This window comes from Myotis daubentonii, chromosome 1 (assembly GCF_963259705.1).
Source record: "Myotis daubentonii chromosome 1, mMyoDau2.1, whole genome shotgun sequence".
Classification (NCBI taxonomy): domain Eukaryota; kingdom Metazoa; phylum Chordata; class Mammalia; order Chiroptera; family Vespertilionidae; genus Myotis; species Myotis daubentonii.
Window position 1 is genome coordinate 90,715,808 of NC_081840.1, and position 27,180 is coordinate 90,742,987.

Genomic DNA, 27,180 nt, shown 5'->3' on the forward strand with positions numbered 1-27,180 from the left:
AAGGCTATAGAGACAGGACTAACATGTCACCTGAGTGGGGAAGCAGAAAGGAAGAGGCCTTCAGAGAAACCAGTTCATAGAGAATAAAGCAGATGCAAAGATGATTATGTGTAAGAGAAAAAGAATGAGGAAGAGGGAGATAAAGGAAGAGTAGAAAACAAGGAGGGTAGAGGACAGAGACAGAACTAGACAAAGAAACAGCCAAAGGCAGCTAGAGACACAGAGATAAACTGCTAATGACTTTCCAGACACAATATTCACCTGTACTTCCTTGCAATTAAGTTCCAGATTTCTGTGTGTATTTTTTAACAACTCCCCTTTTTCAAACTACTTTAGGTAGACTTCTGATTCTTACAACCAAACAATTCTTGATTTAAGCATCTGCTCCTTGATTGTAACTGCATCTTTTAAGTGTTTACTTTGCAACTATGGAAATATATGTGCCACCTAACATTAACAGGGGTACTGAGGCTCTCAAGGAAGAGGGACTATAATTTGTATATTTTGCAACGTACCAAAGACATACTTGGTTTTAAGTAGTTTTTAAACAATAACAGCTAACATTTATTGAGTACTTTCCTTGGGCCAGTTTCAAAGTTGTACATGCATGATTTCACCAGTTCTTCATGACAAACAGGCTCTATTATTACCACTCCCATTTTATAGGTAAGAAAATTAAGGCACAAAGAGAGATTAATAACTTACTCAAGGTCATACAATCAATCAATAAGAGAATAAAGGTGGAATATACTGTTTATTTACATTAAAATTGACATTTGAAAAAAAAGTATGCATTCATTTAAAATTCATTTTGGTCAATTAATTTTTTGTTGAATGCCTATTATTAAAAAGTACTAATTTAAACTAATAAACTGGTTAACATCAATGTTACAAATATAAATATGGCTTTTAAATATCACTATTCAAAACAAATCTTTCTGTGGGACATACACACACTCACACAAAGATATATTTTCAAATTAAGTTTCTTAATTTCCAAAATACCTCCTTTAAAACAGAAGGAAATAAATTCTGACAATGCTATGTTCAATGCATTAACTATTTCATAATTCATTGGGATATTGTAAGATTACTTGCTGCAAGCTGGACTCGTGTGAAAATAAACCTAGACTTCAGAGGATGTCTACATTGATAAATATGTATCCATTTAATTAATTGCAGTGTAAGTAATACAGAAGTATATAAAAAAGTAAAATGACGAAGATGAGATGAGTTTTTCATGGGAGGTGGTGAGTTGCCATGGAGTCTGCTTCTCTTGATTTTCGAAGCAGGGCTTGTTTGAGAGCACTAATTTTCTCATCAAGCTCAGCCAGTGAATAGTTCTGCTGTAAACAATAAGAACACAAATTGCTGAATAAGACTCTGAAGTATCTTAATGCAGATAAAGTGATAAATGAACTATAAATATTTAAAATATCCAAAAGCATGGTAAATGTCTCTTTTTCTCTTAGAGAATAATTTTAACATTGAACCATATATGTTGACTCTATCATGAATTTTAAGGTATACAATAATAAGGCTTAAAATTCTTTCTTCTTATTTTTTCGTTCTCTTTCCTAATGAAAGCTCTTCTGGACCTTTTATACTTTGAAAGGATTATAAAAACTTTTTAAAAAACTACTGATTATATTAATAATCAGTAGGGGAAAAAATTAAGTTTAGGATTAGCTTAAGTGCTTAAAATACCTAGAAATTCTCTTTTTATGGATCAACTGCAATCAACTACCTCTCCTGGAAAAAATGGATGCTCTTAAAAATTACTCAAAATTGTACAATAAAAAAAAAAAAAGTAACATGCTACTCTTAAAAAATAACCAACCTAAAATTTTTTTAGTTTTCCCCAACTTTAAATTTACATCACCACCATTGAAGGGAAGCAAAACCTTACAAATTATGAATAAACTAATCTATAATAATAAAAGCATAATATGCAAATCAACCAAACAGCAGAATGACTGTCCAGACGACCATGCTATGACACGCACTGGCACCAGGCCGGCCAAGGTGGGTGCGATGTGATTGGTTGGGGAGCCCCGCTATTGCCCCACAACTGCCCTTCAGAGTGAAGGCCAGGCCAGTCAAGCGATCACACCCCACGCCTGTTGCCAAGGGAGGCAACTGGTGGTGGGGGAGAGGGCCCAGTGTCGCACAGATGGCAAGCAGTAGCAGCGGGGGGTGGGACGGGGGGCAGCTGCCAGCAGCTGGGGGAAGGAAAGCCCTGATCGCCAGCCAGGCCTAGCGACCCCACCCAAGGGGTCCCGGATTACAAGAGGGCGCAGGCTGAGCTAAGGGACACCCCCATGCACGAATTTCGTGCACCCAGCCTCTAGTTCATATATAAGTACTGTGGCCAAGGCTAGGCTGAAGTCAGCTTCTGGCAAACATTCTTCTTTGATTTAGATGCTGCTAATGAGTGGCATCTTCAAAAGGGGGAGGGGTGAGATTTAATTCACAGTACTTAAGCATTTACTATTTTTCAGCATTTTGTAACTGATACATCTTTCTACTGTTAACAGCTGAATACAGAGTTTTATGTTTATTAGGCCCATATGACTTATCCTACACCCTTGAAATAAAATTACTTCTCTGATTCAAATACATTAATTTATGCTGCCCTTTTTTAGTTCTGAGTTCCAAACTATGACCTAAAAAGCAACCATAGTAGAAACTTTTAAGAAAGGTATAAAACTAATCAAACTATTTCAGAAGCTAAAATGAAAATGCAATAACTTACTTGAGGTGGTTGAACTTTTCTTCTTTTGCCAGAAAAGTTCTAGATTAAAGGTAAAAAAATATTAAATAACCAATACTTAAAAAATCTAAACAATTTTCTTTTATAGAGTACTGAAGAAACAAACAATTTTCCATTATAGAGTACTGGCAGAAACAAAGCCCACAACCTCACCAAGCGCTATCTGCAGCCAACATGCACTTCCTTGTGTTTTGGAAGTTACCCTCCGAAGATATTGAAAGTATATAGTAGTAACATCACAGCAACAAGCTTGTCCCTGTCTATACACACTTTCCCATTAATTCTCAGCTTCTAATGAGGCTGAGTGTTTGTAGAAAGAGGTGCTCTGGGAATTTCCTTCGTTTCCTTTTTTATAGCCTTTCCACCCCAGGATACTGAACAAAGGCAGCAACAATATACAGGAAAACAGAATGTGAAATACCAGGCCAAGGGGTGAAAACACACACATATACACTGACTGTAAGGGGACACTGGTTGTGTGAGCACCTATCACTACTCCTCTGTGTGACTCTGGGGAATGCAGATCCCAGCCCTCTGGTCTTGTCTGTGATGGGAATGGGCATGGGCCCAATTCTGGCCAATGACTAAGGAGGGGTCTGCTGGGGATTAGGGGGAGAACTTCTGAAAAAACTTCCTCACTTCTGGATACCACTGCACCTGGACAGGAGAAAGTGCTGTAGTCATCTTGCCATCTGCCTGAGGAAAAAGCCAACGCTAAGCAGAGCTCACAGGGGACAAGCCCAATTATTATTATTTTTTTAAATATATTTTATTCATTTTTTACAGAGAGGAAGGGAGAGGGATAGTTAGAAACATCGATGAGAGAGAAACATCGATCAGCTGCCTTCTGCACACTCCCTACTGGGGATGTACCAAGGTACATGCCCTGGACTGGAATCGAACCTGGGACCCTTGAGTCCACAGGCTGACACTCTATCCACTGAGCCAAACCGGTTAGCAGTGGTCGGTAAACTGCAGCTCGCGAGCCACATGTGGCTCTTTGGCCCCTTGAGTGTGGCCACAAAGTTTCAATCGCACTGTACGTAAGCACCCGCATGTGGTATTTTGTGGAAGAGCCACACTCAAGGGGCAGCAGTTTGCCGACCACTGGGTTTGGGCAATTTTTTTAAAAAAATATATCTTTATTGATTTCAGAGAGGAAGGGAAAGGAAGAGAGAGAGAGAAACATCAATGATGAGAGAAAAATCACTGATTGGCTGCCTCCTGCACCTCCCCCCCTCCCCCCAACTGGGGATCAAATCTGCAAGCCAGGCATATGCCCTTGACTGGAATTGAACCTGGGACCCTTCAGCCTGCATCCGTGACTGGCCAGGGTGAGCCCAATTCTTTGACAATCATAATTTAACTAATACCACAGCTTTCAAAAGGTAAATTAGTGTATTAGTACATTTGAAAAAGAAACTGTCAATGTAGGAGATAAATTTTACTCATGAACATTTCTGACCACTGAGATCAGAGGGAAGGTAAAAAGTCACATTTTTACTTTGTGTCAAAAGCTGTTTCAAAGAACATTGAGGTGTGCCTCTTAGCAGCAGTTATAAGTGGGAAATCATTCAAGTGTTAGAATTATTAAATATGGGGGGAAACTGCTTCTATAAACATGCTCCTTCCTTTGCCAAACTGAGCTGAATACCTCTGTGGGGCCTATGGGCAAGGGCTTAATGTTTAACTTGGTCACTGCTCAGTCTCTTACCCTCCCAAGAGGTGGCATTTTACCCGTCGGATGAAAATATACTCCCCCTTGTTTTCCTAACAGCTTCATCTATAAAGTATTGCTAATTTCCATGTCATTGAGCAATCAGATTATTATCATGAAACTAAAGTGAAAAGTATCAGAATGAGGAAAATGAAGACATCAGTGGTTCAATCACTTAAAAACAGTAAAATGTAGTCTTTGGGGACTTATCTTCAATCTGAGCAGAATATTTTGACAAGTAGAACACTTAGAAACACATACATTGTGAATACACTGGACTAGCTTTAAAATGTACTGTTTTTAGGCACAAGGTGGAAATTTTAAACAAGTTTTGGTACCTAAGAGAAGTATTTGAGAGCATGCTAAATAGCTGGACAGACATAATTTTTTAAAATGTCACACACACACACAGGTCTGGGGAACCCAGGCTCTAAGGAAACTCAGTGGTAAGTCAGTCTCCTCTCTGACCCTTCCTTACTTGCCATCAGTGGTTAAGGACTACTGACTTTACAGGGCAGTGTCTTCAATGTTTCTTCCCTTCTAGTCCCACTGCCCTAATTCAGACCTTCATTTCTCCCTTGTGTGGACAATGATGTTTCCTAAACTACTTCCCTTGACTCCAATCTTTCTCTAACTCACACTTCATAATGCCACCAGATAGGAACCTAAATGACAGGTGTTTTCTTCTCAGTGACACTGGAATTGCAAACGGGTTACTGTGACCTTAAAGGCCCTCCAAAATGTTTGCAATTTAATTTTCGAGCTGGAGCCAGTTGTTCACTTCATGCTTCGGGCCCACCATGCATGGCCTGTGTGCAAGAAGTTGACTTGGCCCTCAGCACTCCCCTATGCCGACACTTCCCTGAGAACCGGGAGTTCCCATCACAAAGCAGAATTAGGATTCCGCCTGGTCAGTGCTGTGGAACAAAGTTAACACACCTTCAAAAGTTCAATAATTAGCTATCAGCCAAGTCCTATCCATTCATTCACACATTTACTTAATGAATACTACATTTTGTGTTAAAGATGAACAAGACAATTCCCGTCCTCCAGAGATTCAAAACACAGTGTGAAAAATAGATGTGTAAACATGTAATTATAAGTGATAAGTGTTATCAAATGAACAAAGTGCTATAGAAATATACTTGTGAAGCATGTTATACTTACTGTTTTCAGGGGTCATAATTTAAAAGCAGTAAGCAATACTTTGGAAATATCATAAGCATTGTATCCTTTAAATGGTCTGTTAAGCGATGCCTTCAAATTTTTAAAACATTACCACATTCATATCTTTCCATGTTGAATATGAAGGGTAAAGATCTTTAGAATGATCGCATTAAAGGGGCAACAAATATTAATCTTTGTGGTAATTCCTGCATATATGTTAACTTTTTAAAAGAGTTTTATGTCTGTTTCATAAATGAACAGAACTTTACATGGTTTAATTTTGTTTTATAAACCCAATATAATTTATATCTTTTTTCCTGGTAATTTTTCCCATTTCATGTGCTGTGCATCAATCTTTGAGCTCAACTTTCCCATACTTTCTAACTTTAGAAGCTAGAAGACTGAGCTGCCTTTGTAGTCTTTCTGTACACTTTTGAGGGACATGTGAAATCATGCCACTGCCATGTGTGTACTCCCAGCATGGACAGTAAGAGTGGCAAATTATGTGCTATGCTCTCTGTGGGGTGTGTTCAACTCTCATGTGTGAGGACAATCCTAGAGCTGGTTCTATTCCAAGAGAGGAGTGGGGCTCCTAGAGATGGCATATTCATTCTGGTAAGGAAGGGTGAGTATAAAATCTTTTTTTCCCTTTGGGCTTGGGGCCTATGCCATATATATTCATAGGTCTTGGGGGAAAAGTCAACCTGAATGTTTAAACCTTTCAGTATTTTGTGCTTCCCTGTAGCTCACTATTAATTTGGATATGTCAGCTATAATAATAAAAACATAATATGGTAATTAGACCAGACGTCCTTCCGGATGACCTTCTGGATGAAGCCCGGGCTGCAAGGGAAGCCCGGTCCTAGGTGCCTGCCTGCGGCTGGAGGGAAGCCTGGGTCCCAGATGCCGGAGGGAAGCTGGTGCCGGCAGCCGGGGTAAGAAAGGCCTACTCTTGCATGAATTTCGTGCATCAGGCCTCTAGTTTCCAATAATAATCCAGAAGTGATCCTTCTAATCAAATACGTATTGTTTAATAGATTGGGGGATCTTCTTTAAAAGCACTAGTTTTAATCACATTACTTTTATAATGCTTCCTGCCCTCAAGTTAGGCAGTCACCAAGTTTCAGACCTCAGGCCTCTGACAGTCTCAGGGTTCTTACCCATTCTGTGTTTAAACTACCTCTTCCACACAGGCTCTTCCAGTTGTGGCAAGTCTAAGTCTTACATCTTGGAAGGCTTACCTGATATTTTTAGCTGTATATCCTGTTATGACTTTAAATTCACATCCCCCGCCCCGCCAAATATGCTCCCCTTCAGATTTTCTTATTTCTATCAATGGTAGTATCATTTTCCCAATCAGAAACTGGCTCACTCTTGCTCTATGTCTCTCCACATATTAATTATCAATATTTGTCAACTTCTCTTTTTTACTGTCTCCTGCGTAATCTTTCCTATTCTCATTCTCATGTCCTTAGCGCAGGATCTCACTTCACACCTAATATTGTCTTATTCTTAGTCTCCCTTTTCATTTACCTCCCAGGACAATATTAGAAAAATCTCCTAAATAGTACTTGAACAAGTCACTTTCATGTTCAAATGCTTTTAAAAGCATTTAAACTTTAGATACTTTAAACTTCTGGGTATAGCATTTAAGGTCCTCTATAACCCAACTACTTTCACTTCTTTAACCAAATACCCTGAACATTCTATCCTGTATATATTAGATCAAAAAAAAAAAAAGATTATGATTTGAAGGACTTGTTCTTTTGTTAACCAAGTTATGTAATAGAATCAGAATCAGAGAGAAGAGATAAATGATGGGGCAAGGTCTCACCCAAGGCATCTAACACTATGCAACTCTCTTGTAAGATCAGCTCTATTATTAACAATAATTTATTAAGAATTGAACTAGAAGAATAACCTGCCTAGAGATTACATAATGAAGGCAATTAGAATGGGAAAACTTATGGTAGATTGTTGTAGGAAAAGGCATAAAATCTCTAAGACGTTTCCTAGAAAGATACATTCAAAAAATAATTCTAAAAGTGTAAAGACCTCTGTAATTATGTAGTACAACCAACAAATCTTAAATTGGACAAGTGAAAGCTAAAGGAATTATGTGACTTATCCACATTTATACAGCTACTTCACAGATAGTTTCTGAAACAAAATAACTGCTAATATTTACTGATGTTTTACCACGTGCTAGGTAGGTGACAAGTACTTGACTGGTGTTATATCATTTAATCATTGCCTTAGCCCTTAGTACTTTAATAAACCTCATTTTACATTGAAGGAAGTAAATCGCTAAAACTATATTTTTGATCTTTAGGATTCACTGCTCACTTTTGTTGTATAGTTTGCTTTTTTCTTCATCTGGAAAAATTTCTCTTCTGTTCCTCACTCTAATACCCAATTTAAGACTTTGGAAAGGTTGATGCTATACCTAAAACAATTTTAATATAATTTCACCAGTGACTTATGCTCTATGATAATATGAATTATTTTATATAATTTTTCAGAAAGTTTTAGAAAAATATTACTAAAAATTTAATAGCCTTAGCAATTTTGTTCACTTTTACATTTTGGTTTTATCTAATATGCCACGACTTAAAAAAAACACCATACACAAAACATCCAGCCCTCAGAAAAGGCAGGTGTTATGTATAATCACCCCCGAAGATGGAGGGAAATACAATGACCTCAGGATCATTTGTCTGAAACATGTTGATGTGACAAGTAAGACATTTATCAACACAATATTATTTCTTATTTTCCTTGGAAAAGAGAGAATGAATGAATGAGTGAGTGAATAAATGCTAGAGATGGAGAATTAGACAATATAGACTAGTCTTTTAAAAAGTCCAGTGCTAACGTAAAGAACAAGGTAGGGTGGCAAATCGAGGCGCCTGTTTGCTTAGTATGGGGAGAAATGTAAACACATATGAGCTGAGGGAAGGAGTCTGCAAAGAGCGAGGGATTAAAGAGACACAGGGGATAACTGACAGAACAAGGACTCAGAAGAAGCCTTTGTTTTACAAGACAGCAAATTCAGCATGACAGGATGGACTATTACCCAGGCTCACTTATCACGCCATGAAAATGACTTAAATTTGAGAAACTGGGTAATGTACAACAAAAGCACCCCTTTAAAAAATTATGAGCCTATAGTACAATATTTGGAATCACAATTTTTAAAGAAGTAGGTAATCTCTTACATAGAACTATGTTCATTCATCTCTGAATTATTAATTATCTCATATATAGGAGATCAATGAGTACACTGTTATATAATGAAGAATCCTAGAATAAAATAACATTTAGTTATTTTTAAAAGATACTTATACTTACTACAGATTGAAAATACTCAGGAGAGATGCCTTCCAATTCAAGGATTTTATCCTCAAGTTTTTTAATTCTCTGATAAATGTCTCTTGGCACGGGACCACCTAAATACATTTAAGAAGATTCTGAGATATTATTGAACAATTCTTACAATTTTTATTCTTAAAATACCATGCAAAGATACTTATGCATAGGAATGGGAAATATTTAAATTTAAGAAAACAAATGAACAAGAGTACATTAGAATGAAATTCTTAGTTCACATTTTCCTATTATACACTATGGGATATATTATCCTACTATACCTCTCCCCAAGCCCCATTTATGCTTCCTATATTACTAGGAGTTTTATTTTATGTTAAATTCATTTTACAAGATATTGAATAGTTCCTGTATAGAACAATTTGTATTTCTGAAATGCATAGTTATAACTGACAACTCAATTTAGTGGTTGCAATATCCCATATCACTTTCTTCCATTTATATTTTTCTCTATATGCCATATTTTCTCCTTTAACCTAGAACTGCACTAAAGATGAACTTTGTAATATTTCTTAACTAATGAATTTTCTAGGGCAGGTGATGGTAAAATAATGTTACTCAAATTTCCAGGCTACGATTTTATCCTAAATCCTTTCATTTCTCAGCACCTCCACTGCAACCATTCTGGTCCAGACCATCACGATCTTTCCCTGGATCATTACCACATCCAAACTGATCTACTTGCTTCTGCCTTGCTCCTCTCCCACACAGTCTATTCTCAACAGAGTCTATTCTCACAGACCCTTCATCACAGTCAGTAATTTCTTAAAAATGTAAGTTAGATAGTGTCACTTCTCTGCTCAAAACCTTCCATACCTTCACATCTTACTCAGACTAAAAGCCAAAGCCTTTACAATAGTCTACAGGTCCTACACAATTTGGACATTCTCGCAAACTCTTATCATTGTCACTTGATTCTTTTTTTCTGTTACTCAACTAGGCCAAGTGCTCTCTGTTTCAGCACTTGTGGTTCTTTCTACCACCATATTCACAAAGCCTGCTCTCACCACCTTCAGGTCTTGGCTCAAGTTACCTTATTTCTACGGCCTTCTTTGTCCCTGGAAGATTCACTCTTTCTCCTTTAACTCCATCAGGAAATACTCCAGCAAGACTGACTCAGAAAGTCCCTGAACCATATTTTGTGCCTCAGTGTTTTTTGCTGATGCTGTTCCTTTCTGGAATCCTTTGCTCCTGAGTGCTGAAACATCCCTACTAACCCTTCAAGGGTTCAAGTGTCCCTTTAACAGGGACACCATCCTCGACCTACCCTAAGAGAACTGAACACTAACTTTGTTCCCTACTGTACAATGCACATATCTGAAAAGGTAAAATGAACAATCGTTCCTTCAACAAACACCTGAATGCTTGCTTTGTGTCAGACACTGCACTAGGTAAACAATGAACCTAATTAACAGTGTGCTCTCAGGGACCTTACTATCTAGCAGGGGAGATAGGATGTACCAGGTGCTATGAGGCTATACAATAAAGCAGCGGTCGCCAACTGGTGGTCCGCGGACCACTGGTGGTCTGTGAGGTCTGAAAGGTTGGCGGCCACTGGTTTAAGGAAAACTTTGGAGCAGTGGTTGCCAACTGGTGGTCCGCGGATCACTGGTGGTCCATGAGGTCCGAAAGGTTGGCGACTGCTGCAATAAAGGGTAATCCACACCAGAGTGGGATCAGGAAGGAAAAGCAGGGGCAGAAGAAAAAGCCTGGGTAAAAGCCCTAGCACAGCAAAATGACTGGAAAGCATGGGAAGCCCAGAAAGGTGGCTGAAACTATAAATGTAGTTCATGCTATTTAAAATTACCACCCCTACCCATCTGAATTTCCTTTCCCTTCTATTATCAAGCTGCTTTTATCCATAGCCCTTCTCTCCTAGTATAGCATATAATTTATATACCAGAACTTTTGTTCACATGTATTCTCAGTGCCCAGAGCAGTACCTGACGTATAGTAGGAACTTAATAGCTATTTGTGGAATGAATGAATAAGTACTAAGTGTGTGCGTGTGCGTGTGCATGTGTGTGTGTGCGTGTATATATCTATCTACATATATATATATATATATATATATATATATATATATATATATATATATATATATAGATAGATATACATATATCTATATACTAGAGGCCCGGTGCACAAAAATTTGTGCACTCGGGGGGAGGGGGGGTCCCTCAGCCCGGCCTGTGCCCTCTCGCAGTCTGGGACCCCTCGGGAGATAACGACCTGCTGGCTTAGGCCTGCTCCCGGGTGGCAGAGGGCAGGCCCAATCCCTAGGAGCAGCCCCTGGTCGGGCTCAGAGCAGGGCCGATTGGGGAGTTGGGGCGCCGCCCTCTGTCATGCACAGAGCAGGGTGGATTGGGAGGTTGTAATGCCATCCTCAGTCACGCTCAGGGTAGGGCCGATTGGGGGGTTGGGGCACCGCACCGTCACACTCAAGGCAGGGTCGATGGGGAGGTTGTGGTGCCACCCCCTGTCACGCACAGAGCAGGGTCAATCGGGGTTGGGGCGCTGCCCCGTCACGCACAGAGCAGGGCCCATCAGGGGGGTTGGGGATCCGTAACCTGTCACGCACAGAGCAGGGTCAATCAGGGGGTTGGGGAGCTCCCCCGTCACTCACAGAGTAAGGCCGATAGGGGAGTTGAGGCACTGCCCCGTCACACACAGAGCAGGGCAGATCAGGGGGTTGGGGCACCACTACTGTCACACTCAGGGCAGGGCCGATGGGGAGGTTATGGCTCTACCCCATCACACACAGAGCAGGGCCCGTGTGTGTGTGGGGGGGGGTTGGGGCACCGCACCCTGTCACACACAGAACCGCAGGGCGATCAGGGGGTTGGGGAGCTCCCCCTATCAGTCACAGAGCAGGGCTGATCAGGAGGTTGGGGCGCCTTCCCCTGTCACGAACAGAGCAGGGCGGATAGGGAGGTTGTGGCCCCGCCCCCTGTCACACACAGAGCCACAGGGCGATCAGGGGGTTTGGGTGCTGCCCCGTCACGCTGATCCCGGTGCCAGGAGGCCTCACGGCTCCGCTGATCCTGGTGCTGGGAGGCATATTACCCTTTTACTATATAGGATAGAGGCCTGATCCATGGGTGGGGGCCGGCTGGTTTGCCCTGAAGGGTGTCCTGGATCAGGGTGGGGGTCCCCACTGGGGTGCCTGGCCAGCCTGGATGAGGGGATGATGACTGTTTGCAGCTGGTCACACACCCTTCAGGGTGGGGGTCCCCACTGGGATGCCTGGCCAGCCTGGATGAGGGGATGATGGCTGTTTGCAGCTGGTCACACACCCTTCAGGGTGGGGGTCCCCACTGGGGTGCCTGGCCAGTCTGGGTGAGGGGCTGAGGGCTGTTTTCAGGCTCGGGGGTGACTGAAGCTCCCAACTGCTCCTTTTTTTCTTTTTTTTTAAATTCTGGGCCAGCTTTAGCTCTGACTCCAGCTCTGAGGCCTCTGCTGCTGAAAGCAGGTATCTTGTTTGTTTGTGTTCTATAATCAAAACACTGTATCAACTCCAGCTCTGAGATCCCGGCTGGCTGAAAGCAGGTTTCTGGGGTTTTGTTTAGCTTCCATATTTGTTACAATGTTTCTTAAACTGCAGGCTCAGAGGCTGGCAAGGCAGGTGGGGAACGTTGGAGTCCTCTGTCACTGAAGCAAGCAAGCCTCATGTTAGTTTTAAGCTGCCTGGCTGCCGGCCGCCACCTTGGCTGGCAGTTAATTTGCATATCGCCCTGATTAGCCAATGGGAAGGGTAGCAGACGTACGCTAATTACCATGTTTCTCTTTTATTAGATAGGCTATATAAATATAGATATATATAACAGAAAACCATTAAAGAATTTTTAGTTGGGGAGTAGCAAGATCAGATCTGAGCTTTAGTAAAAACAATTGGGGCAAAAGGGAAAAAATTGGTCTCAAGGAGAAAGTCCAGTGGCAAAATGACCAGTTAACATCCTTCCACTAGTCTAAGACAAAGAACACGGACTTCCTAGAGTAGTAGTTGGGGAGACAGACAGAAGGGGGTAGATTTAAGAGATATTCTGAATACAGAATCAACAAAATCTGGTGACTAAATGAGGAGGGAGACTCAGGCTTTGCAACCAATCTAGGTTTGATTTCCAGCTGTCACTTACTATCTTGGGCATGCTGTTTGAACTCTCTGAACTTCAGTTTATTTATCTAACAAGAATAACAGCACCAACACCTCACAAGAGTACTGTTAATACTGAGTTGACATATACATATTTTTAGAGTGACTAGCACTTAGTATTACTCATTAAGTGTTAGTTCACTTTCTCTATGGCATTTATTTTACTAGAGGCCCTGTGCACGGATTCGTGCACTGGTGGGGTCCCTCAGCCTGGCCTGTGAGGATTGGGTGGAAAGTGGCTTTCTGACATCCCCCGAGAGGTTCCGGATAGCGAGAGGGTGCAGGCCAGGCCAAGGGACCAGGTCTCCAACATTCCCTTATGGGTCCGGGATGTGGGTGAAGCAGATTCGGGGCCAACAGTGCCCCAGCAGCAACCAACCCACGGCCAATTCCGCGAGAAATCAGGCTCCCTCCTCTACTGGTTGGAGTGTCTGCCCCCTGGTGGTCATTGTGCGTCCTAGCTACTGGGCAAATGGTCGAACAGTCGGATGGTTGTTTAGGCTTTTATATATATAGATTAGTGGCCCAGTGCGCGGATTTGTGCACATTGAAATTAATTAGAATAAATATTTTAATATTGTTAGTTCCCTTTCTCTATAATAGAAGTGTCAACCAAATATGATCAACAATGACAGATGGAAACACACACATGCGACTGGCACCAGCAAGAGCTTTATATGTATTGCACATGCACAAGTCAACTTGGCCTTTTATAGATATAGAATAAACTTGCTTAATTAGACCTGCTTTCTTATTTAGCTAAACTTTTTCCAGCCCTTTTCAGTAACACAGCAGTAAATATCAACATGAAGCACATTATTATTGTAGATCATGCAGGGAGAACAAAGGTAAAATTTTTAACTGCAGCAGTGTTTGACTATATTCTGTGCAGTGAGAAAACCTGAAGTCATTTTCAAGGTCCACCATTTCTTACTTCTTTTCAGTCAGGTCAAGTTCCTAAAACTTTCTAAATCTTCATTTTCCGGCTAATGAAAAGAAAATAGGACTCTACCGAGTCTCCTATCTACCTACTCCAGGACTTCTGTGAGGATCAAATGAGATGAGGCATGGGAAAACACTTCACAGACATTTGGTTAGTGTAAAATGTTTGCACCTGGGCTGAAGAATATCCAAGGAGGCTGGTTGCTAGGGAGAGGAAGCCAGGCATTGCTATGTGACATCATTACCCAGTGCCCACAGTGACCATTTCTGGGCCGGGCTGTGGGCTGCATTTTGCGCCATGGGGTCTCAGCAGCATCAACTGTGATTTGGTGGGCTGTTGCTCCAGGGTGGTGGTGGGGCCTGTGTCCTACTTGGGGGAAGCCGAGTGTTGCTTTGTTGGAGCCAGGTCCGCGCTACCATTTCTTTGTAAATGGGCAATGCACGCCATGGCAGCTCTGCGTTGAGCGTCTGCCCCCTGGTGGTCAGTGAGTGTCATAGTGACTGGTTGGATGGTCAGAGGCACACTTAGCATATTAGCCTTTTATATATATAGACTAGAGGCCCAGTGCACAAAAATTTGTGCACTCGGGGGCGCGGGGGGAGAAGGGAGTCCCTCAGCCCGGCCTGCACCCATTCACAGTCCAGGACACCTTGGGGGATGTCCACCTGTCAACTTAGGCCACTCGCCGGGGGATCAGACCTAAGCTTGCAGTCAGACATCCTCTGGCAGCCAGGGAACCCTCAGGGGATGTCCAACAAAAGGCTTAGGCCCCCAAGGGACTGGGCCTAAACTGTTAGCTGGACATTCTTAGTGCTGCCACGGAGGTGGGAAAGGCTCCTGCCACCACTACTGTGCTGGCCAGCCATGAGCCAGCTTCTGGCTGAGTGGCACTCCCTATATGGAAGTGCACTGACCACCAGGGGGCAGCTCCTGCATTGAGCGTCTGCCTCCTGGTAGCCAGTGCACATCATAGCAACCGGTCATTTTGCTGTTCAGTCAATGTGCATATTAGCCTTTTATTATTACTAGAAGGCCTGTGCACAAAAATTTGTGCACTGGCAGGGAAGGGGAGTCCCTCAGCCCAACCTGTGCCCTCACGCCCTGCCCTCCCCGCCCACCCCGCCCAAGAAACCGCAGGCCCAGATCCGCTTTGGGGCAGACAGCAGCTGGGACATGCTGTCGCTCACCCCGCCCACCACACCCAGCTCAGATCTGTTGCCGCCCGCCCCACCCACCCCGCCCAAGACATGGCAGGCCAGGACCTCACCTTGGGCGGCACAGCAGGATCTGCCTGCAGTATGCAAATTAGCCGCCATCTTTGTTGGCGGTTAATTTGCTTATTGCCCTGATTAGCCAATGGGAAGGGTAGCAAAGTTATGGTTAATTACCATGTTTGTCTATTATTAGATAGGATATAGGATGTCCCCGTTTCCCCCCTTTTGCCCCCTCTACCCAGCTCTTGCCCCCCACTTCTCTCTGGCCATCACCATACTGTTGTCTGTGTCCATGTGTTGTGCATATATTTTCTTTGGCTAATCCCTTCTTTAAATTTTTATTTTCAGATAAGTACTTATAACTGCACTATTATATATTTTCTATTATATCATTTAGAATTAAGATATTTTTTAATTGAGCCCTTGTAAATTTTAGCACAATTTAATAAATTATGCTAGAAGCAATTAGGAGATTTTTCATGTAATGCATACACATTTCAATTAATATTTTATTAATTTTTAATTTTTTAATTTTAATTTGAAATAATCTCATACATGTAAAAAAAACTATAAAATACTACAGCATATTATATGTACCATTCACCCAATTTCTTAGGTGTTAATAATTTAAACATAACCATTATACAACTAACAAAATTTGGAATATATTTTTCTTATAATCTCTTTAATGTTACTTAATCCATTTACTTTGTTTTTGTTAATCTTCACCCAAGGATATTTTTCCATTGAATTTTAGAGAGAATGAAGGGAAAGGGAGAGAAACATTGATTGTTTGCCTCCTACACATGCTCTGATAGGGACTGGGGATCAAGTCAGCAACTGAGGTACATGCCCTTGACTGAAATCAAACCTGGGACCCTTTAGTCCACAGGCTAATGCTCTATCCACTGAGCAAAACTGGCTGCAGCTTAATTCATTTATTTTTAATCTATATGTGTCTTTATATTTAAAGTGGGTTTTGTTTTTGATTCACCCTCATAATCTGTCCTTTAATTGGTGCATTTATGCCACTGACGTTCAGAGTGCTTACTGATAGAGTTACTACCATATCAGGCGGCTGCTGGGGCTTCTAGGGCAGGCGTGCCTTGCCGCCTGGGACCCGCTGATGGGGTCCTGGCCTGCCCTGGATGGTGGCGCGCTGGCGGTTTGCGCTGTCCCACCCTGCCTGCAGTATGCAAATTAGCCACCATCTTTGTTGGTGGTTAATTTGCATATCGTGCTGATTTGCCTATGGGAGGAGTAGTGAAGGTACGGTCAATTACCATGTTTGCCTATTATTAGATAGGATATGCTTATCCTCACTGCAAGTTCCTTGAGGACTAGGATTGCACTTATCAATACTTTGTACCTAGCACAGTAGATGATAAGAATGAGTAGTGGTCACAGTAAGTTATGAATTTGGCAGCAGGAAAAAGACTACGTTAGTTTTCATCTCTGATTTTAATAAACTGAGAGTGTCAGGATGTATATGGAACCTGTTCCCATTCAACAAATACTCTCAAATTGGTGAAAAGTGGAAGGCAGAAAAGAGCAAAACACACGAACTATATAAATTCCTTGAAAACAGGGACTATGTTTCGTTTTTTTCATTTTTTCACCAACCAGAAGAATGATTTGGTGGTGTTAATGTTTTTACTGATTTCAGATACAGAGGAAGGGAGAGGACACAGAGAGAAAACCATCAATATTGATCACTTGCCTCCTGCATGCACCCCAACTGGGAATCAAACTGGAAACCTGGCCATGTGCTTTGACCAGGAATCGAACGGGATGACACTCATCCAAATGAGCCACACCAGCAAGGTCCAGAACAATGTCTTGTACATGACAGGTGCTCAGTGAAAATTTGGTGACTAAATGAACTGGAATTCCTTTAGCCACTTGTAAAGTTACGTTATGGGGCACTGCTCAGCACTCTGCTTACCTGCCTGCAATCGCAAATGAGCCTCAATATTTTGTAGCCGTTCTTCCACAGCCTGATTACCACAATCTCGGAGCATGCTGCTTGGTTTATGACCTGACCCTTGAATTCCTTCAGGTCGAGTCTGTGGTCCATATGTATTCACAACTCTAGAAACTAAGTTAAGAAACTTTTGAATCTATTACAATTACATTTCAAAAATCAGAAATTCTTTCTCCCAAACAGTACTTTATAAATATATTTTTCATAAGACCATCTAATCACAAACCCAAGTATGAAGAAAGGCAGGATTTTTTGTTTTGTTTTAAAATAAAATTTAGATAGGAAAGTGATTTTTATTCCATAAGCCTCTGTCAGTGATAAAGATATGTAGTGGATACTTACCTTTTACATGACTTTTAAATCCAGGGTAAGGGGTAAAAACGGCATCAGTTCTTGCACAACTATTTTCTAAGGAGAATGTAAATGACTATAAGTATACTCTTAACTTCAAATGTAGGAGATTTTGACAAACTTCAAATAATTCATATTACTTAACATATTATTCATAATAAGAAAATATAATTTTATCACATACAGGATAACATTTAGTGATCTTTGCCCTCTAAAATTTATAATATCTAATCTTATCCAATTTTCAGATTTATATATATAGAAAAGTCCTGAACATTCAGTAGCATAATACTTTTAATGAACACCAATATCCCTAAAAACCATCTGAGCCCTTGAAGGAAAAAATTTATATAGTCTAGAGAATATTTTAATTCTACGCCAAAGAGGCATTATTCACATTATTTCAACATAAAAATAAATAGAACTCATTCTTTTTACTGAAATGTTTTTTAAAAATACAGCATTTTTTATATTACTTCCAGATTAAATCAGTGAACACCTAACAACAAAGATTAATAATACATTTAACACATTTTTATTTCAGAATTACACACAAAAAAACCTTGAAACCTTAATGCATACTTTTCCACTTTACGTAGATTTCCAATGTTCATTTAAAAAATCCCTATCACAAAAGCCATCTACCTCTTTCCAGACTGCCCCTTTCAAAAAAGTGCAATTTTAGGAAAGATAACTTGTCAAAATGTATTCCCACTTTTTTCTAAGGTGAAGAGTATAGTTTCTTTCAAATTAGATATCAACAAATAAATTAGAAAACAAGGGGAACTATTGGAAAGATGTTAGCATAATATATAAACATTTCAAAAACTATAAAATGTTTTAAATTACATGAGGTAAATCCATCCACTGCAGTACATTCCCTGAAAAAAAATCCCTTCTTTTATAATAAAACGAATGGTAAAAGAGATACTGAAAGAAAATTCTTTTTCCCCATGGAATTTGATTTTTTGAAAAATATCACTATTTATATAACTAAGTCAAATTGAGAAGTATTAAAATGAACACACTAACACGTTATAATAATACATTTGTATTTTTTCAGTCTAAGTTTTCTTAATAGTTCTGCTGATAAATCAAACTCTGCAAATAAAATGCCAAATTCACTTACCTTTTATATATAGGTACTAAATATTTATCTTTTGTTTTTGTTTTTGTTTTGTTTAAAGGGCCATCACTTCTCCATTCCCTTTCTACCATTTTATGGGGCTAAGGGTTAAAAAAAGAAGCTATCATCCATTTTGGAGCTATATTCTAAATATATAGATTAAATGACCCATCAGACAGAAATTCAGCCTGGTGTGAAGATAGTGCTAGTCACTCTCCACAGCAATTCTTGCTAGCACTATTTTGAGCCAGCAAGGAATTGAATGGACCAAGGAATCCTGCTGAGCATTTCAATTCTTGTCAATTTCTATCCCCTGGTGGTTTATAATAATAGAGTTAGCAGGGAGAAGAGAGGAATAACATTAGTGACACATGTGCTTGCTCCCTCAACAAACCCTTTCTTATGGGTTGCTTGCAGTTGAACTGTAGTACCTGAGATTTTGTCACTGTTGCACCTGTTTTGAGAAACTAACAAGAAAATATAACAAACCTAGAGATATGAACAGACAATGTTAATAGTAGAAAATGCTGAATTTAGGACCCAACTTGAGACTGTATTATTTCATTAAGAGAATCAGTGTACCAATGTGATAAAAGTCAATTCTAGGTTCATCTGACAATTCTATATTCAGAATAATTAGTCATGATATTAGAGGCAACAAGAAAAATGCTCATTCCAATTGGGAACTCTTCTCCATAATTTTTATAAGACTACTTGTCTGATTATCACTGTGATGCCTGAGTAATCTATGCCAGAGCTTTACAATATCTTGTATTCTGCAGCATACCTACAGATCTGTAAATATATTATAGCATCAACTGGGGATGAAAAGGAGAATCTGATGAAAATAGCAAATTTATATGTGCACTATGAAAGAAAAGGACAACTTGGTTTTATCATGACATAAAACATTTCTGACAGCTCAGAAATAGTGAGAAAACTGCTCCCTCTTGAGGATTATTAACTTTACTAAGTTTACTTAATATAAGTTCACATCATAATTTCATAAGCACATTTACAGGCATGAAATCTATATAGTTAAATTCCTTCTTACTAGTGAGAACGAACAACCCTGTTACCCACACTTCATCTTCATTTCCTAAAACATTTCACCTGTGGTAAACATTAGCCTTTTATTATGTTAGCATTTATTTGACTTTTGTGTAAATGAAACTATTTTGCAATACAGTCTATTATTATACAGAAGGAAATTCTGCGGCCTTAGTTTCTAAATAAACCGCTGAAATAAATTGCATTAGTAATGTTATTCATTTTTAAAAACAAATGAAAGATCAGATCAACTGTAAAAACTGTTCTTAAATTCCTATGAAAAATATTCTTCTAGGTGGTTACCTTGATTACAATCAATAACATTGCAAAATTCCCTGACGTTGTTTTCATTGATTTCAGCTTGCTTTCTTTCAATAAATGCAGATATTCGTCTGTCAATCTATGAACAATAAGTATGCATGTTTAAACAATTCAAACATAACAATATTTAAAAAATAATACCTCCCCCCCCCCCCAAAAAAAGAAAACTTCTTACTTCTGCTTTTCCAGCCTTTATTTGAACTACTTCTGGATCAAAATGGATCTGTGTCTTTTTCACATCTCCTAAATCACAATCTTTGTGCTTTTCTTCCTCCTGTAGGTCTCCAATGGGAAATTTGCCATCTACTTCATTTTTGTTCCTTGTTTCTGCTTTTCCTATCTCTTCAACAACCGTTGTATTCTCCTCTTTAATCAGAGGCTGAAGTTTTGCTAAAAAGGGCTGAGAACACAATGCCATCTGCTGGGGTTCAAACTGATCAAAATTAATTATACATTTAATATATGTATATAAATTTCTGCTACATAAATGCAGTATTTAATATCAATTAGCTAAATATAAAAAGTTGGCATATCAGAATACATAGATCTCACCATATTTGTTGTTCTCTACTATTGTGACCATTATCATTTATTATAAATCTGTTTTTTTTAAAAAGAGAGAAAGAAAACCTGAGGAAATTTAAATTTTTCTTTGAGGGAATCACTCTGTCACTCATCTTTTATGTTGTGCCAAATCAAAGCCTCAGCCTTTGGCACCAATGCCACTTAATTAACATGTCATTCAAATGCCTCCTCAGAACACTAGGCTTAGTATTTTTCCTCCTTAACACGAGACCCAGTGCTCTCACTCAGCAAAGCCCTGCATTATCACTATATCACTGGAGATTCTCCACTTGAAACTGCAGTTGGCCAAAGTGAATGAGAGAGCACAGACATGAAACTCATAGGTGTTATGCTGAGTGAACATCCAGGCTTTTCTTGACATAGCAAGATACCTTCTTGGGTCACGAAATCAAATTTTTACAAAGAAAGTGAACAAAGAAAAAAACCTACCAAGATTCATAGCTGAAAAGAGATAGATGCCTATCTCTACACTAGAGGGCGGCCGGCAGGGGGGGGGGGGGGGGGGGGCGAATACCCTTGTATAACACTGCTCATGTTCCCACCACAATTAGGCCTCAACTGAATTCTATAGCTCATTGCTGCTGCCCTTTAAAACTAGGGTTAACTATTACTTTTAACATAAAATAGAGTTAAAATTTCCATAAAGTCACTGAACAGAAGGCTGAAAATTAATGTCTATTTCATTAATCAAAACACACCAACACTTGCCAATGTTTCAATTATTTTTTCATACCTACAATTTTGATTCCATTGATATACCAAATACTCTTCTGAAAACCTTACATTTCAATAGCAGCAAACTGACCAATCCCAACAGTTCTTCCAATTACCTTTTTAACACTTCATATTTTATATTTTGATTAGAGATAAACTAAACTGCAAACTTACATCAATTATAACAGCAGACATGTTCAATTGGAAACCAGCAAGACCATGTCAGTTACTGAACTGATAAACTATATAAGGCAATACTATTATAAATAACAATTCAATGTTGACTTCTAATACAAAGTATGAATTATTTCAAACTGTTAAGAAAAAGAAAAGAGAAAATAGTGACTGGATACTCACTAAGATGAGACATTAATGCCACAGAAATTACTTTCTTTTTAAAAACTATGCTGAAACTGTTTAATTGCAATAGACACTCCAGGATGTGTCATGCTGAGATAATGCCACTTCTTGAACCACTGAAAGCACTCCATGAGCCTCCAAACTCACCCAAGGCATGGAATCATTATCATAGCATGACACACACCTGCCGTGTCTTATTGCTTAATTATAACCCACCATAGATGCAACTGCATTGAATTTTCTGTACAAGTCTAGAATTGAATAGAATTGCATTCATTCAGTCTTCATACCCACATTGGTCTATTGGGCTATATTCCCGTAACTGTCCTTATCACTATGTAAATTGACAGACTTGGATCCAGTCTGGATGAAGTAATCTTTTATTAATAATACTATTAATACAGTGTTAAGATAGAGCTGACAAATACTCTAGCTTATAATTTAACTACAATTATACCTATATCGAGTTAACATTTTAAACTAGAATTTACCTGTAAATACAAAATGTGTTGCTCAAGGGCACTAAAGAGCAAAGCAGGCTGGAATGCCGAGAGGCTCTGGAGCTTGTTCCAATCGATTGCAATTTTCACCACATCATCTCGGAGGTTAAGCTTCAAAAGGGCAAACCAGCAACATCACAAAAATTACACGATTAAACTGTACGTATACGGGACTGTCACACATAAAAAAGATTTCTATAGAGTAACATGCCTATTTAGCTCAAAGTTATCAACTTTCTAATGATACATTAAAATGCTCTATGTCGTTATCATTTTTAAAAGGCCAAGGTGCAATTTTCATTAAAAAGTGGAATGACATTTCATTCTAATTCTATTCTTGGGTCTGTGTAATGGGACCATCTTGGGGGCGAAACCATCCAAGAAAGATAAAAAGATGAGGCCTTTCTGATGCTTCAATATCTAAAAATCTATTGATGGGAAGCCAAGATAGGCTTGCCCTATTCGAAATCCTACTACTCCTGGCTCAAAGCATTAACCAGAGGGGGCAGGCACATTAATGAAAGTTCTCATATACACATTTCCTCTGAAACATACACATAAGTATGTAACTGAAATATATCATCACTCTGATGTCTTCTGAAACACATTTTTATTGTTTTCAACTTTAACCAATTTCTTAAAAATTTTAAATAAAAATTATTCACATACCATAAAAAGTCTGGGGATAAATGGCAACATGTTTATCTACTTCAAATAAAATTAAACTATTATTCAGCTGTAGAAATTTGAAACTGAAAAACAAATGCCTTTCTATAATAGTGAAATAAATGGTCAGAGAATGGATGGAATGACCAGATCTTCTGCTAAATAGTATTTTCTAGTAAACTGTGAGGGTTCATTATATGACAATTTCTTATAAGTTAGCTAAGTGTGACCTATTTGAATAAAATTGTATATGGAAAGCTACCAAGAACCTAAATATAAAAATATCAAAAATCAGCAAAAACTTCCGAGGGAAAGCCTCCATCCCTAGTCTTTTGAAATGAATAAAAGTGTACCATAGTTTATATTAATTAACTAAGGTTTTACATTAAGATTACCACATTCATATTATGTTACTAAATGCCTATAAAGACTTTGTTAGACAACAACTTACCTATGGAAATAAACTATTACTATAGTTTTACACACAGTCAACCATACAAATTAATGAATAGTTTGGAGATAGAGCAAGCAATCCTTAACCAAAGCAAAACATCAACTTTTCTAGAGAAAATAATAACTTACAGAAAATAAATCATAATTTTTGGATCATATTCTCATTTCAATTCAGCAAAATTATCTAAACCTTCAAGTGAACTTAAAGAAGTATAATTTAAAAAGACCACATAAAAATGTCACAAATTAACTTTAAAACTATCCCAATACATCCAATTACTTATTCAACAAATTCCCTATTAGTAATATAAATTTTATGCATTTCTACCCTATAGAACTTGTCAAAAAAAAGTATTAGTCTATTAATATGAACTATTTAAATATTTATTTTCAATAAAAACTTTGTCAAATTAACATGAAAATCCAAGTTAAAAATAAATAATTCTTCGGCGTGGTAAAATGGGCTACCCTGAGGCAAGCGATAAAGTTAAAATCAATCATTTGAAATGTGAAATAGAAAATACTTTTTAACATTCAACTTTGTTTCCTTTTGAGCGCTAATAATACAATGATACTATACTGAATGAACTTAGACATATTATAGCATACATTTAAAAACAACAACTTTAAAGTTGTTGCAAAAAGAAATAGTGATTTTCTCCAGGGGCAATTTTATAAGTATAGTACTCTTGCTTCCATTCTTATCTTTAAGCAATGCATGTCAAAATCTAATGAGTATTATCAAAATGGTTAGCATTTAATTGATGATACTATCATTTTTTTAACACTTCTAAAAATGGTCACTTCACTGTGTCAAGTAAATTTGCCAAATATTTAAACATTTCTGACAGGTGACATACGAAAATTGTAATCACATCTCTACTTGTATTTACAGAATACCTGCATGTTTAAATTTTTAAATGAGTTTTAAAAATTCAGTATGCCAAATATTTCAAAAGACATGTTAAAATTATTTATGTCATTTAAAAATCTCATCACTAAAACAAACAAAAATCCCACAAAACTTAAACGTTCCATGTCCACACCAGAAAAAGTTGTCAAGCTTTTAAAACCATTTACAGGTTTTGGGTCTTAAGACTGAAATATTAATGTCCCCAAGTCTTTGAAATATTTTTTATAAATACATAGCAAACAACTGAGTTTAAAAGTTACAGCTTTTAGCACATTCTATTAATAATTGGTCCATTACACCAAACTGAATGTTTAACTTAAGAGCAATGCTCTCTGTAAATCACGATAAACGTATTAGGCCTTTTAAAATACTGAAATAATTTTTTAAACAATTGATTCTCCATCCACCCAAGGCTTTAAGAAATAATTTTCACAAATCGGACAAACGCTCTATCTTCATAAAGGACGTTAACATTATCGTTCACACAAACGCCTGTGGTGCCTACTGCAGGCACTAGTGAGTACCAGCCCCGTAACAAACTTTCACAGCTAGAAAATACTCCTTTTCTAAAAGCAGCCAAACTTATTTTTAAGTTATTTCTCATTTAAAATCTGCTTTGGACTTTACATCATGAAACGAAATAGCGACTTGCTGAAAGAGCCTAAGGAGTACTTTTATTTAAACACAACTTTATTATGACGTTTCTGCAAGCTATTTAACAGCCAATTGAACTCGCTATTAGTCACAGTCCTGTTGCAAACAGTATCCACCATCAATAATTAATACTTTTTTTACAAGCATTTCATATTAATTCCTTTTCTTTTCCTCCCCCTTTGAAAGGGTCATTGATGCACACAATGGACACCAGGAAAAAAGAAAGTCAGTGGCTCATAGCAAATTATACAAAAAAGAAAGGCGGAGAGCTTGTCCCGAAACCTCAGGCCGTTTTAACCCCTAATGAATGCGCTGGAGGAGAGGGATCGCAGGCGAGAGCCTCGCAAGCCGCGGAGGTTTTCCGCTTTCAAGGCCGCTTCGCTCCGAGCCGGGTTTTCACTAACCTCACTCGCTCCCGGCGACGAGAGTTGCCAGGAAACAGCCCGCGACGGGCCCCGAGCTGCGTCCCGCGGCCGCGCACTCCGACCGCGGCGGCGGGCGCGGCTCCTCCCCCGCCTCGCCGACCCCAGCCGCGTCCCGCCGCCCCCGCCCCGCCCGCCTCCGCTAGGAGAAAAAGGCGGGGCCGGCGGCGTCCGCACCCCGGCTCTCACAGGCCCCCACTCACCTGCCCGGCCAGGGTATGCAGGGAGCGAACGACTTCCAAGAGCACCTCCTGGGAGAGGCTGGGGCTGCAGCTCTGCTCCCGGCTCCCGTCGCCGACGCACGGGCGTCTGTGCTCAGCGGCAGCAGCCATGACACCTCGCAGGCCCCCTGAACTACGGGAGAGCGCTCCCGACCCCACCCCTCCCCGCTTCTGCTTTCGTCGCTTGGCGATGACGTCAAAACACAGCGTCTTGGGAAGAGCGGGACTTGGAAGATCCAGCCTTTGTCTGTGACTGACAAGCACATGCACCAATCAGGTGCAGCATGACGTCACGCCGGGGACTGGGAGGAGGTGGCTGCCACCTGCGCGAGGCTGGCGGCAGGGTTTGCGGTGCCGACTGCAGGTGTGGTCCGCTTAGGTTTAGCGTTGGGCAGTGTCTTGACTCCCTATGTTGCTTATGAGTGCTGATAAGAGGAAACTTATGATTAAAGGGTAGATTTTCAGTCCCAAATTAGAAGTGGAAATTTTAACATGTCACTGTGGAGTGGTCTGGGGGTAAGGTCGCCGCTCAGGTATGCAGGTGCCCACACATATTTCTAAACGTTGGAAAGTAGAATTGCCCTGACGGGATAGGACGTTTTCATCTCTACGAGGTTGTTTAAAACTTACGCAAGTTAACGTCACTAATTTTTCATTCGAGGGAGAGGAGAGGAACAATAAAATGCCCTATTATGCCTCACTATCAAGGGAATGGTATTTTAAGTCTGCGAAATAATTATGTCAACTTTTAAAACGTGGATCAGTTGCTATTCTCTGAGGGATGCAGTGGGGACGTTCACCCTAAAACTGTTTAAAAGAAATGAAACACTGTCAATATAATTCGAACAGGAATTTAACGCAAGTATTGCATTGCAGCACAATCTTGGAAATTAAAAGGAAGATATAAATCCGAATTGAAATTTGGCAAAGTGTTATTTATCAGATAGCTTTATTAAAAGATATTTGAAAGACTTTGTAATCGCCTAGTCAAAGTCTAATATTTTTAAATGGTGTCTAATTGAAAAAACAAACAAGTTTTAGATGAATTTTTAGTGTTAAGCTCTATTCAAAAACACTTAAAAATAACAGTTTAGAGATAAGGGAGGAAGATTTTTAAATTCTTAATTCTAATAGTCTAATGAATTACAGTAGAGGAAGCAAAGGTGGAACTTGCACAATGCGTATTCTTATTTTAAAGTAGGCTGAATGAAAGGGGAGGAATAAGGCATCAAGGAACTGGGATAAGGGCAGTAGCGATAAAAAAAATTCCTTTGACCTGTCCCTAGGGAGCTTCTTAATTAGTCTTTCATTTCTAAAGATTGCCAGGCTTGACAGGGTCTTGAGAAATCTTTTCTGTTCCCTTGTTCACAGCAAGCTATACAATTTCCAATCCAGCCTACATCTAGAGATATCCAGAAAAAGATTTCACAATATATAATCCCATATTGAGCAACCTTCTCATTCAAGACACTTGTCCCCCTATCTGACGGAAAGGCATGATTCTTT

The 27,180-nt window shown here is 39.4% G+C and overlaps 1 protein-coding gene across 12 annotated transcripts; it reads right to left on the minus strand.

Annotated features, from left to right (window-relative positions):
* Window positions 1-735: 735 nt before the first annotated feature.
* Window positions 736-25,854, minus strand: MBIP (MAP3K12 binding inhibitory protein 1). 12 transcript variants are annotated; one of them, XM_059710763.1, is made up of 9 exons: window positions 25,657-25,854; window positions 22,337-22,456; window positions 20,362-20,586; window positions 20,169-20,265; window positions 17,681-17,746; window positions 17,300-17,452; window positions 9,009-9,106; window positions 2,756-2,794; window positions 736-1,343 (listed from the first exon to the last, which is right to left on the minus strand). In XM_059710763.1, exons 1-9 carry the CDS (start codon window positions 25,783-25,785, stop codon window positions 1,239-1,241), a joined length of 1,032 nt encoding a protein of 343 aa, XP_059566746.1. In that variant the 5' UTR covers window positions 25,786-25,854; the 3' UTR covers window positions 736-1,238. The 12 variants fall into 12 exon arrangements, with proteins under 12 accessions (XP_059566746.1, XP_059566735.1, XP_059566726.1 ...); XM_059710752.1 differs by having other exon boundaries at window positions 736-1,346; XM_059710743.1 differs by having other exon boundaries at window positions 20,362-20,619.
* Window positions 25,855-27,180: the final 1,326 nt, after the last annotated feature.